The 12,486-nt window shown below is 55.9% G+C and overlaps 1 protein-coding gene across 6 annotated transcripts in view; it reads left to right on the top strand.

Moving 5' to 3' along the window:
* The first annotated feature begins 3,231 nt into the window (after positions 1-3,231).
* PDZD4 (PDZ domain containing 4) overlaps positions 3,232-12,486 on the top strand; it is a 28,748-nt gene continuing 19,493 nt past the window's right edge. For 2 of the 6 annotated variants that reach the window (XM_016944546.4, XM_016944545.4), the window contains exon 1: positions 3,232-3,887. In XM_016944546.4, coding sequence (XP_016800035.1) covers positions 3,828-3,887 — 60 coding nt within the window. In that variant the 5' untranslated portion in view covers positions 3,232-3,827. Of the gene's footprint in view, positions 3,888-4,165; positions 4,394-12,486 lie in introns of those variants that run through there. The other 4 variants (XM_016944554.4, XM_063804134.1, XM_063804133.1 and 1 more) reach the window with 2 other exon arrangements.

Here is a 12,486-nt window from a genome sequence, read left to right as displayed (position 1 = left end):
CAGCTACTAGGGAGGCTGAGGTGGGAGAATGGTGTGAACCCGGGAGGCGGAGCTTGCAGTGAGCCGAGATCGCGCCACTGCACTCCAGCCTGGGCGACAGAGCAAGACTCCGTCTCAAAAAAAAAAAAAAAAAAAAAATCATTACACTATAACTGTTTATGTAACACTGACATTGCATCCGGTAATACAAGTAATCTAGAGAAGATTCAAAGCATTAGGGAGGATGAGCAAAGGTCCTATGCAAATAGTATGTCATTTTAGATCAGGGACTTGGGTGTCCATGGATTTTGGTATCCCCAGTAGGGGGAAGCCTGGAACCCATGCCCCGTGGACACCGAGGGACAACTGTAGTCAGAAGGGTGGGATCTTCTGTGTGTCCTGCTTCTAAGAGCACCATGGCCTTTTTGCAGCTCTCTATGGTGGGTCAGAGTGGAGCCCTTCTGTGGGGTGTCATGGCATCCTCAGTGGGTCCAAGCTCTGGGACGTGGAGGGAGAGCAGGGACCTACCTCATCAGCACAGAGTAAGATAGGACCCATCCAGATAGGAATCTGGGCCAGACTCACCTGGGTACCCATCTTCAGGTTAAAGAATGCTGGAGTGCCCCGGGGAGCATGGTGGTGCCACCCTCACCCTGTCTCTATCTTGAGCGCAATCGCCCGCTCCAGCCTGACTGCTGTGCTGGGATGTCACTGCACTGTCCTCAAGCTGCACTGTCAAGCGCAGTAACTGCCCCATGATCAGCTGTCTCTCATGTCCTTCCTCCCGGACGCTCTCCCAGGGCTGTATATTTGTTAGGGTTTTCTGACTACAGGGAGAAGCTGACTCTAACTTTAGCAAGAAAATGGATTTATCTGGCATGATGCTGGGTAGATCACCAAACTGGTGGAATGTCTAATGGAGCGGGGTTTCGGACACACAGGCGAGACCAGTTCTTTTTTTGTTTTGTTGTTTTAGAGACTGAGTCTCACTCTGTGGCCCCGGCTGGAGTGCAGTGGTGCAACCACAGCTCCGTGTAACATTGAATTCCTGGGGCCAGCCATCCTCCCGCCTCAGCCTCCTGAGTAGCTGGGACTACAGGTGCGTGCCACCACGCCCGGCTAACTGAGACCTGTTTTGAGTGGGATCCAGAGCAAGAAAGGACCCTGCAGGAGGACTGGGCTGCAGGGCAAGCTGCTCTGCCACCAGCAGCGAGAGCCCGCCAACCTAACGGTGCTGGAGGGATCTGTCCATGGTAGGCCAGGATGCTGTGCAGAACCCTCAGGAAGCCTCAATGGAAGGATCCCAGCAGGGACCATAGAGGCTGTGGCAGGGCCACACCTTCGGTGGCAGAGCTACTCACTCACCACTGAAAAAAGCATAGCTGTGGCCATGCTACTGGGACCTAGGAGAGACTTACAGCCTGATCATGGGGCATCCAGGGCCTGTGTGACCCAAGCCACCCATTGTGAACTGAGTATTGAGGTGGAGATGGCACATTGAGGCCCAGGCAGTCCAGACCACCGGTCACCTGGCTCTTTCACACTGGTATGCCCCTTCAGCTCACACCTATGGCCTCATGGGAGGTGGTGATGGGATGTCCCCATGACTGACTTAGACCCAGGTCCTCGACTGGTCATCTCATGTCACCACTAGGAAAAACACCTGCTGTCACACTGAGGCCCTTTGCAGGGTGGCCCTGAGAGACAGCAGTGAGGGGACATCCTCTAGGGGAGCAAGACACTAGGTTGTCTACTTTGTAGAGGGAGAAATGGCCTGAGATGAAGGTGTCCATGACCCCCGGGCAGTGGAAAATGGCTGGGCTGACTGGTCAGGGACCCGGGTGGAGGAAGATTGGAAGAAGAGACAGGTTTGGCGAAGAGGTACCTATGGGAGTGCTCAGGGAGAGTGTGGGGCCCCGTGCTCGTCTTCGCGCCCATGGCGCTGGGGAGCATGCAGTGTGGAGGGGGCGCGCCAGAAGCTAGCGAACAGAGGGGACCATCTGGTGGAGGTCAGCCAGCTTCTCCCCAGGATGCGATGGACCCACGATGCCAGTGGCCATGGTGGGAGGGCTGGAGGCTCTGTATAAGCCCAACGGCAAGGGCTTCCTCTTACCACGGCTCATCTAGACACTGCCGCTAGTGAATGTTCTTCCATCCACCAGCTGCAGAGACCGATGCTGAGCCCTCAATATGACGCCATTCCTCAAGACTAGCCAGCCATTGGGTGGCAGGTTGCAACCTGCACACCAGCCCTTGTCTCAAGTTCTGCTTTCTGGGAGAAGCCCTGGATAAGAAACTCGCCTCTCTTCTCCACATTCTGGGCAGGCCCGCCATTCTTGATTTCTCTTCTAACGAGGAGCCAGGGAGGAAAGGAAGGGCTCTGATTCAACAGCCCCGTGTGGCTGGGGGTTCCCTCACTTGCCCAAACCTGGAAATGAAGCATGTAGCAATTTCTCCAAGTGATCTCCTGCAGCCGGGGCAGCCCCTGGGAACGCAGACTTCCACCCGCTGCTGCTTTCCAGGCAAAGGCCTTCTCCCTCCAGGCTTGTCCAAGAAGAGGGGGAGGTGGTGGGAGAGAAGAGGAAGAGATGGAAGGGCTGTGAAAGCGGGGACCGGGTGAGGGCTGGGGCTGAGGAACAGGTAGGCGGCGGGCCCAGGCTGGCCAGTGCTGTGTGCAGGCCCGGGTCCCAAGGCCTCCGAGGCCACTCTCCCCACGACCCACCCCCTCCCCACGCTTCGCTCATCCTTTTTTTTCTCTCTCTTTCTTTTCTTTCCTCCCTTTCTCTCTTTCTTTCTTGTTTTAAACAAAGGTGTCCGTTTCAAAGACAGCAGGGAATGGCTGAGTTGAAGGAGGGATGCAGTGATTTAAGGCGAAGCCCGAGGAAGGAGCAGAGGCGTGAGGGCTGCTGCGTCCAAGACCGGGGAGAGGGGCTGAAATCGCGGACTCTCTCTGGGGGACCCAGGAGACTGCTCCTCCTGGCAGGACCCCTCTCTCCCAGAGCGGCATCGCGCAGACAACACGCCTGGTGCCCGCCCCTCAGGACCGGACGCCGGGTGTCGTGGGGTGCCTAGGACCCCCGCCCGCTTCCGTCGAGCGCCCGCCCCCGGCTTCCCGCGCCGGCTCCAGCGCCCCCGCCGCTCCCTCCCGCAGCCGGCCCCGCTCCCCTCCCCGCCCCTCCCGGCGCGCGTGCGCCCCGTGCCCGCGCCCCTCCCCCGCCGCCGTGGGCGCGCTCGCGTGCCCGTCGTCCCGGGCGGGAGCTGGAGACGGCCGGCGGCTGCTGGCCGAGCGGCTGCTGGCTGAGCGCCGAGAGCGCGGCCGGGCGAGGCGGGAGCGCGGGCGCTGGCCTGGCCGCGGGCGGGGGCCGCCGCCGCGCCGCTGCCCCCCTGTCGCGGGCCGGGCCGCGGCGCCGAGCGCGAGGGCCGGGCTCCCGGGGCTGGCGGCCATGGGCAGGAGCCGGAGGCGGCAGCGGCAGCGGCGGGCCCCGCGGGCGGGGAGGCGCGCGGCCCACGGCCCCTGACGGCCCCTGGCGGCCCGGCGCGCCCCCGCGCTCCCTGGGGGGCCGTAGCCTGGCAACGCCCGGCGCGCCCGCCCATCCCCCGCTGCCCTTTTTCTCCTGGCCGGGTGCGAGGGAGCATGCCCGCGCCTGGCCTCGGCCAGCGAAGAGTTAACCTGAGGGGCGAGCCGCTGCCCCCACCTCGGGGGCGTGCCCCCCTCCCCCGCTAGGCGGCCCGCCCCCCGCGCCAGGGTATGGCCCCTGGCCCCGGCCCGGGACCCGAGGTCCCGCGCCCGGGTCAGTGAAAGGCGTCTTCCCGTTCCCGCCCTCTGCCTCCTCTCGCCGGCCAGCAACATGGGATGTAATATGTGCGTGGTCCAGAAACCGGAGGAGCAGTACAAAGTGATGCTGCAGGTAGGGCCGCCGGCGCTGCGGCGGGGGCGCGGCCCTCCGCGGGGAGGAGCGGGCCAGTGGGGAGGCCCGGAGCGGCGGGCGTGGGAGAGCGGGAGGGCTCGAGGAGGACAAGGTAGGGAGCCGTCCGCACCCTCCCATCCTGGGGCTGTTGGGTGTTGGCGCTCCGTGGGAACCAGCCACGGGTGGGGTGGGAAGTTGGGGTTGGCCCGGGTGGGGCGCGCTTCCGTCCCGGGAGGCGCGGTGCGGCGGGCGCGGGATGGAGGTTGCATAGCAACGAGCGCAGTTCCCCGCACACGCTCTCCCCGCAGGACCCAGGGCGGGGGAGGGAGCCAGGCTCCTGCCGTGCGGGGGGCGCCGAATCTAGATCCCGGCGGGCCTGGAGCGTGGGAGTGCGTGGGCGTCCCCGGGCGCGGTCCAAGTCCGTCCGGGGGCTGGGTGCCCACCCCGACACCCACTCCCGCCTGGCCCTGCCCGAACGATGGGCTCCCGGGCCTTAGGCGTCTCGGGTGAGTGGGCACCGCCGGGATCAGCGGGTTGGGCTCTCTGCGGGTGGCAGTGCCTGGCCGGGCTTTGCGGGGCGTGGACCAGCAGGGCCCCGCGGGGAGGGAAGGAGACGCGGGGCCCGGAGCTCGGACCTGGAGCCCAGCCCCGCGGCCCGGAACGGGGCTTCTTGCCTGTGCGTGGCGTGACTACGTGAGTGCGTTCCTGTGCCCCGTCTCTGTGTGCGCGGAGGCTCCCCCGGCCCCGCATTTGTGTACTTTCTGTGTGCACCCTGCAGACTGTCTAGAGAAATGTCCCGGATGCTGTGGGCTGAGACCTCCTAGGGCTAAGTGGAGGGAGGTCAAGGTCAAGGCACCCAGGAGCAGACAGGGCTCAGACAGGTATGCGTTTAGTGGCCTGGATTCAACTCTCGGGTTTATTGGTCTGGACTGGGAAGGAATCAAGTGCTTTGCAGGAGGGGTGTTGGCTTGGGAGAACGTGGGGGAACCCGTGCAGGGATCGGCGAGAACTCCGGGGCGGGAGCGGGGGCGGGGGAAGGAGGGGCTGGGCACGGGGGAGAATTCCCAGGAATCCGGGGACTGACTTCACGCTGTGAGCCGAGCTCCTCTGGCCACCTGGTGCGGGAGCCGAGGGGCAGGGCGGGGACGCAAATCTTGCCCCACCCTGGCGGAGCTCCTGGTCCTCTCTCCCCGGCCCTTCTCCGGGGGTGCGCGGGGCCATCGGCTTCTCCCGTTCGCTGTCCTCCGCCTTCTTCCCTCTCAGTTCCCGGCTGCCACTCCTCGTCTCTTGTTCCCGCTGTTTGGAAACCTTGTGTGGCCATTGCCAGCCCCCTAGCGGGATAGGAATGCGACCGAGAGGGCGTCCTGTGGAATCCGTGTTGGATTCCAGGGCTGGGATGGTTGGTTGACGGGGACTCTGGATCCCATCCTACTGCTTCCTTTTCGGGAGTCATTCCATCAAACGGCAAGCGATTTCTCCAAGCGATTCCTCCGGGGCCGTTTTGACTTTCCTGGAGAAGGATTGGTGTCGCACTTCATTTAAGGCCAACCTCGTGGGGACGTGTGGATAGGGGAGAGCGACCCCAGCTGCACCCCAGGCCTGAAATGAGCCATGGGACGACACCGGTAGCCCTTGGGGCTCCCCACAGCCCTCCGGGAAGGCCTCGGCAGGTCGGGCTGGGCCTGCCTTCAGGGAGGTGAACTTGGGTGGGCCCTCCCTGCTCTGCGCCCTAAGCTCTCCTTCATGGAAGGGACTTGCCCACCCCAAGGAGACCCGCCAGGAGGAGGGCCACTGCCGCATGCGCCCTCTGTGCGCTTTCCTGCTGGGCTCCCTTTGAAACCATGGGAGTTTGGCTGCAAACTTTCACTTTCTACATTCCTCCTTGGCCCAATCAAAGCCGGGATTTTAGGAGGAGAACCATCCTTTACAACTAAGGGAAAACAAGAGGACTGAAAAAAGTAGATACGGAAAGCAGTGCAAGCCATGAGCTGTCCCAGGGGACTGCGCTTCTGGGGGTGGACGCATCACCAGGTCCCAGCCTCTTCAGAGGAGAAGGAGCTTTTGTTCCAAAAGACAGGTCAGCTTCTGGGACCCCGTGCCTGCCTCCTGGCCTCCTTTAACACGGGTGCTCCCCCATCTTTAGGGGGCACTTCTCCCTGTCTCCCCTGAGTAACCTCGTCCGCACCTTGTCAGGGTGAGGCACTTCATGGGTCTGATTTTCAGAAACAAGCACGTGCATCTGCAGCGCCTTCCATATACAATCCACAGAGGCCTGGGATCCCCAGGCTAGGAACCCCCAAGTCTCTAGCCTAGCCTTGTGTTCCAAGCCATTTTCTGCCAATGACTCACAGCACTTCCAAAATTACAGCTGTATTGAGCTATAATTCTCCTACTGCACAACTTACCCTTTCAAAGTGTACAAGTCAGTGGTTTTTAGTATACTCACAAGGTTGTGCAACCCACACCAGTAATTCCAGAACATTTTCATCACCCCAAAAGAAACCCTGCACTCATTAGCAATCACATCCCCATTTCTCCCACAAACTTCCTAGCCCCTGGCACCCACCAATCTACTTCCTGTCTCTATGGATTTGTTTATTCTAAACATTTCATAGAAACTGACCTTTTGTGTCTGGCTTTCATTAATCATAATGTTTTCAAGGTTCATCCATGTATCAATAGTCAATTTCTTTTTATTGCCAAATAATATTTCATTTTGTGATATACAACATATTTATCCATTCGTCAGTTGATGGGCATTTGGGGTGCTTCCACCCTTGGGCTGTTGTGAATAGCGCTGCTGTGAACACTGGTCTACTTGTATCTGTTTGAGTCCTTGCTTTTAATTCTTTGGAGTATGTGCCTGTAGCCATTGAACTGTTTTCCACAGTGGCTGGAACCAGTTTACATTCTCACCAGCAACATATAAGGGTTCCAATTTCTCTATATCTTTGCCAACAGTTGTTATTTTCTGGGTTTTTGTTATGGCCGTCCTGCTGGGTGTGAAGTGGTATCTCATTGTGATTTTGATTTGCACTTCCTGTTAGCTAAATGATGAGCACCTTTTCTTGTGCTTGTTGGCCATTTGTGGATCTTCTTTAGAAAAATGTCTGTTCTTAAGCCAGCGCCACACTGCTTTCATTACTGCAGCTTTGTAGTAAGTTTTGAAGTAAGGAAATGAGAGTCCTCCAACTTTGTACGTGTTTTTCAAGACTGTTTTGTCTATTCTAAGTCCCTCAAGTTTCCATATTAATTTCAGGATCAGGTTGTTAATTTCTGGAAAGAAGCCAGCTGGCATTTTGATAGAGATTGCATCAAATTTGTGGATCAATTTGGGTAGTATTGTTCATGAGCATGGGATGCGTTTTCCATTTATTTAGGTCTTTAATTTCTTTACATGATGTTTTGCACTTTTGTTTAAATTTATTCATGAGTATTTTCTTTATGATGCTATCATAAATGGAATCGTTTTCTTAATTTTACTTTCAGCCTTCTCATTGCTACTGTATAGAAATACAATTGATTGGCTGAGCGTGTTGGCTCACACCTGTAATCCCAGCACTTTGGGAGGCCAAGGCGGGTGGCTCACCTGTGGTTAGGAGTTCAAGACCAGCCTGGCCAACATAGTGGAACCCCGTCTCTACTAAAAATACAAAAAAAAATTAACGGGGCATGGTGATGTGTGCCTGTAATCCCAGCTACTCAGGAGACTGAGGCAAGAGAATCACGTGAACCCCAGAGGCAGAGGTTGCAGTGAGCTGAGATTGCACCGCTGCACTCCAGCCTGGGTGACAGGGCAGGACTCTGTCTCAAAAAAAAATTGATTTTTATACATTGATCCTATATCTTGCGACCTTACTAAAATTGTTTATTAAGTATAATTTGTTTAGTAGATTCCTCAGGATTATCTACATATTAGGATCATGTCATTGGCAAATAGAAATCGTTTTTCTTCTTCCTTTCCAATCTGGATGGCTTTGATTTCTTTTCTTTTCTTTCTTTCTTTCTTTTTTTTTTTTTTTTTTTTTTTTTTTTTTTTTTTTTGAGACACAGTCTCACTCTGTCACCCAGACTGGAGTGCAGTGGTGCAATCTCGGCTCACTGCAGCCTCCGCCTCCCGGGTTCAAGTGATTCTCCTGCCTCAGCTTCCCATGTAGCTAGGATTACAGGCACACACTACCACACCCAGCTAATTTTTGTATTTTTAGCAGAGACGAGGTTTTGCCATGTTGGCCAGGCTAGTCTTGAACTCCTGGCCTCAAGCAATCCTGCCCGCCTCGGCCTCCCAAAGTGCTGGGATTACCGGTGTAAACCACCGTTCCCGGCCCTTCGATTTCTTTTTCTTGTTAATTTGCTCTGGCTAGAGTCTCTAGTACAATGTTGAATAGAAGTGCCTGTGAATGTCTTTCCCTTGTTCCTCATCTTAAAGGTAAAGAAGCTTCCAGTCTTTCACTAGGGGGTATAAAGTTAGCTGTGGCTTTTTCATAGCTGTCCTTTATCAGGGTAAGGAAGTTCCCATTCTATTCCTAGTGTGTTTTTATCATGAGAGGCGTTGGATTGTGCAGTGCTGCTTCTGTGGCTAGTGAGATGACCACATGGTTCCTTTATTCCACGGATGTGGGTTGTCACAGGCACTTTCGTGTGTCATGTCGGAACCTCAGCCCCATTCCTATATTCCAATCATGTCCTCCTAGTTTGGAAAATCTGGGACCTCCTCTGAAAATGGAGGATTACTGCGTGTTGAGTTAGGAAAAGGAAGCAGGCTGGTTGCCCAGAATGGAAGGCAGGAAACAGCATGTCCCCAGCTCCGGAGCCTTTTCTGCAGCCCATGTCCCTCCACTGCCACCGGGCCCCCTTGTCATATATCTCATCGTGGTCCACACTCTGCTGAACTTGTCTCGGCCTTGGCACCCCCTCTCTGACACCATGATGTGCTTGCTAGCATCCGAGCACGCCGGAGATGGTCGGGGGATAAACCCCTGGTACTTAGGACTGGTCTCCCGCCCATCCTACTCAGGCTTTACAGGGGGAGTGGGTCAGGACCGCCTGTCGTCTCCCCTCTGTCCACATCGAGGGAGGCCAAAGGACACCTGGCCAGCCCTTCTGGTGATCTCCCAGGCATTCTTGCCTAAAGCACCTGCATGTGAGCCCCCATGGTGCTGGCAGCCATCCTGGGTGCGTGGCATTCAGCAGGGAGACACTGCAGACAGGGCCTCGCCCCCTCCCCCAGACTCCCCTTTTGTTGTTGTTGTTGTTGTTGTTTTTTGAGACAGAGTTTCGCTCTTGTTGCCCAGGCTGGAGTGCAATGGTACGATCTGGGCTCAGCAAAACCTCCACCTCCAGGATTCAAGCGATTCTCCTGCCTCAGCCTCCCGAGTAGCTGGGATTACAGGCATGCGCCACCATGCCTGGCTAATTTTGTATTTTTAGTAGAGATGGGGTTTCTCCATGTTGGTCAGGCTGGTCTTGAACTCCCGACCTCAGGTGATCCACCCACACCGGCCTCCCAAAGTGCTGGGATTACAGGAGTGAGCCACCACGCCTGGCCCCAGGCTCCCCTTTTTGTAAGGGGGAGACCATCGCCAACACGTAGGCAACTGCGGGGGAGAGAAAGTACTGCTTGAGTGCGGGAGCGTGGCTGGCAGCCAGTGTCCCCTCTTCAGCGACGTCTTCCTCCAAACTGCTCTCCCACCCACCAAGCCAGGTGGCTTCTCTGGCTCCCTCCTGCTTGCATGGGGGCTTCCTGTGAGCAGGGATTTGGGTCTGGCATGGGCACTCTGCCTCCCCGCCTCACCAGCACCAGATGCTGCCAGCACATCCACGCTGGCCTCCACCCTTCCAGGGGAAAGCTGGACTCTCAGTCAACTCAGTGGTTCTGCCGCAGAAGCTGACTGGGGAAGAAGCAGGCTCTGAGAAAGTCCTTGTGGAGTGGAAGAACAGAGGGCTGGACACTGAATTCTGACTGCCATCTTCCAGACCAGGTCATCCTGTTTTGTGTCATTGTCCCAAGATTGTAGAATGCCCTTTCCCCTCTCATCTCGGGGTTCCTGAGGACTGTCCAGTCTGCTGAAATGAAATTCGATAGTGCCAGAGAGCAGATTCGTGGTTGCAGGGATGGGCAGAGGGGCATGAGGACACTTTTGGGGAAGATAGAAATGGCCACTGTCCCGACGGTGGTGATGGTTCCCCAGGTTCATGTATGACATATGAACACCTGCCCTTTGCACACTGAAGATGTGCAGGTTACCACCCAGCAACAGACCTCACCAAAGCTTTAGAACAGGAACTCCATGGCCACATGCACGCATCCTGGGGGGAAAGGTGTCCTTTCCTTCCTTCTACTTCAGGGGCCGTGCCAGAGAAGACAGTGCAGTGTGGAGATAGGAATGGAGGCAGCCACCAACTGACAGCTGTGTGGCCAGGGGCAAGTCGCTGCATGGCCCACTGGCTCAGTGACTCAGTTTCCTCAACTGCGAAATGGCAGTGAAGAGTGCTTGCCTCCGAGGGCCATTGTGACAAGGAAAACAGATGGTGTGTCCCCCGGGATCTCACTGGGTGGAGGGGGGAGTTGATGCCCTCGGGCCATTCAGTTGGTCATTAAGAAGTGGAAATTGGCTGGGCGCGGTGGCTCACGCCTGTAATCCCAGCACTTTGGGAGGCCGAGGCGGGTGGATCACGAGGTCAGGAGTTCGAGACCAGCCTGGCATGGTGAAACCCCATCTATACTAAAAATACAAAAAATTGACCAGGCGTGGTGGCTCACGCCTGTAATCCCAGCACTTTGGGAGGCTGAGGTGGGCGGATCACCTCAGGTCAGGAGTTCGAGACCAGCCTGACCAACATAGAGAAACCCCATCTCTACTAAAAATACAAAATTAGCCGGGCATGGTGACACATGCCTGTAATCCCAGGTACGCGGGAGGCTGAGGCAGGAGAATTGCTTGAACCCAGGAGGTGGAGGTTGTGGTGAGCTGAGATCACGCCATTGCACTCCAGCTTGGGCTCGAAACTCCATCTCAAAAAAAAAATATATATATATATATTAGCTGGGCATCACGCACCTGTAGTCCCAGCTACTTGGGAGGCTGAGGCAGGAGAACTGCTTGAACTCAGCAGGTGGAGGTTGCATGAGCCAAGATCAAGCCACTGCACTCCAGCCTAGGTGACAGAACGAGACCCTGTCTCAAATAAATAAATTAATTAAATAAAAAATAATGAAAAAGGAAATTATATGGAGAAGGCCTTACATCTGGGTATGTCACAGTTAATGCCCAGTGACAGAAGAATGTCCAATATTATTCTGAGAATTTCTCTCAGGAAAGGGACCTCCAAGTTTTGAAGAAGTGTGATGTAGTACAATATTAGTTAGGACAGCCTGGGCAACATATTGAGACCTTGTCTCTACAAAAATAAAAAATTGCTCAGGCGTAGTGGCATGCGCCTCTAGTCCCAGCTTCTGGGGAGGCTGAGTGGGAGGATTGCTTGAACCCAGGAGTTGGAGGCTTCTGTGAGCCGGGATTGTACCACTGCACTCTAGCCTGGGCAATGGAGCCAGACTGTGTCTGGAAAAAAAAGAAAGAAAGAAAGAGAGAAAGAGAGAGAGAGAGGGAGGGAGGGAGAGAGAGAGAGAGAGAAAGAAAAAACAGATGGACAGGGAACAAAGCGGAGGCATATGTGGTCATTTTGCACAGGAATTGGGCTGGAGGAGGCGAGGCTGAGCAGCCTGGGGCTGGACAAGATGTCCTCCCTTTCAGTGCATTCTGCCTGTCCTCATGGCTGCTTGGAGCATTGAGAATGAAAAACGCTGCAGAGGGAATATTGCTTTGATTGTAAAACGCTGCAGAGGGAATATTGCTTTGATTGTTGCTAGATGTGAACTGTGCCCTTAGCCAGTCAGGTAGCCCGAGGTGGGTGGGAGGATGGGTTTAGTTGCTGGGCCACGTGCCTGGAAAGCTGTGAATATGTACCTGAAGGTTGATCTTGATAATGGCTTCAGGAAGTGGTTGGCTTTTCCTGTGCAAGGTGTGGGACACCCCTCTTTCCTGTGTGTTTTTTTTTTTTTTTTTTTTTTTTTTTTTTTTTTTTTTTGAGACAGAGTCTTGCTCTGTCACCCAGGCTAGAGTGCAGTGTTGTGATCTCGGCTCATTGCAGCCTCCGCCTCCTGGGTTCAAGCAATTCTGCCTCAGCCTCCCGAGTAGCTGGGATTACAGGCACCTGCCACCACGCCTGGCTAATTTTTGTATTTTTAGTAAAGACAGGGTTTCACCATGTTGGCCAGGCTGGTCTCAAACTCCTGACCTCTAGTGATCCGCCTGCCTCGGCCTCCCAAAATGCTGGGATTACAGGCGTGAGCCACCGCGCCCGGCCTCCTTTCTGCTTCTGAGCCAGGACTATGGAGGTGTCTGAGAGGCCGCCGCTCTCCCGGAAAGGTGGGGGCCAGGTGGATTGATGAGACTTCAGCAGACCCTGGGCTTCGGGGAGGGAAGGAGAAGTGAGGGGAAAGAAAGATGCCCTCATGCAGAAGGCCTTCGTTGAGGTCTGCCCTGGTTCCTCCAGGGCGCGCTCTGAGTCAGTACAGCGCCACCCTCCACCCGAAGTC

Source organism: Pan troglodytes, chromosome X, assembly GCF_028858775.2.
Source record: "Pan troglodytes isolate AG18354 chromosome X, NHGRI_mPanTro3-v2.0_pri, whole genome shotgun sequence".
In the NCBI taxonomy this organism is placed as follows: domain Eukaryota; kingdom Metazoa; phylum Chordata; class Mammalia; order Primates; family Hominidae; genus Pan; species Pan troglodytes.
Note: the sequence above shows the minus strand (reverse complement) of the source record. Positions and strands in the feature narration are given on the sequence as shown.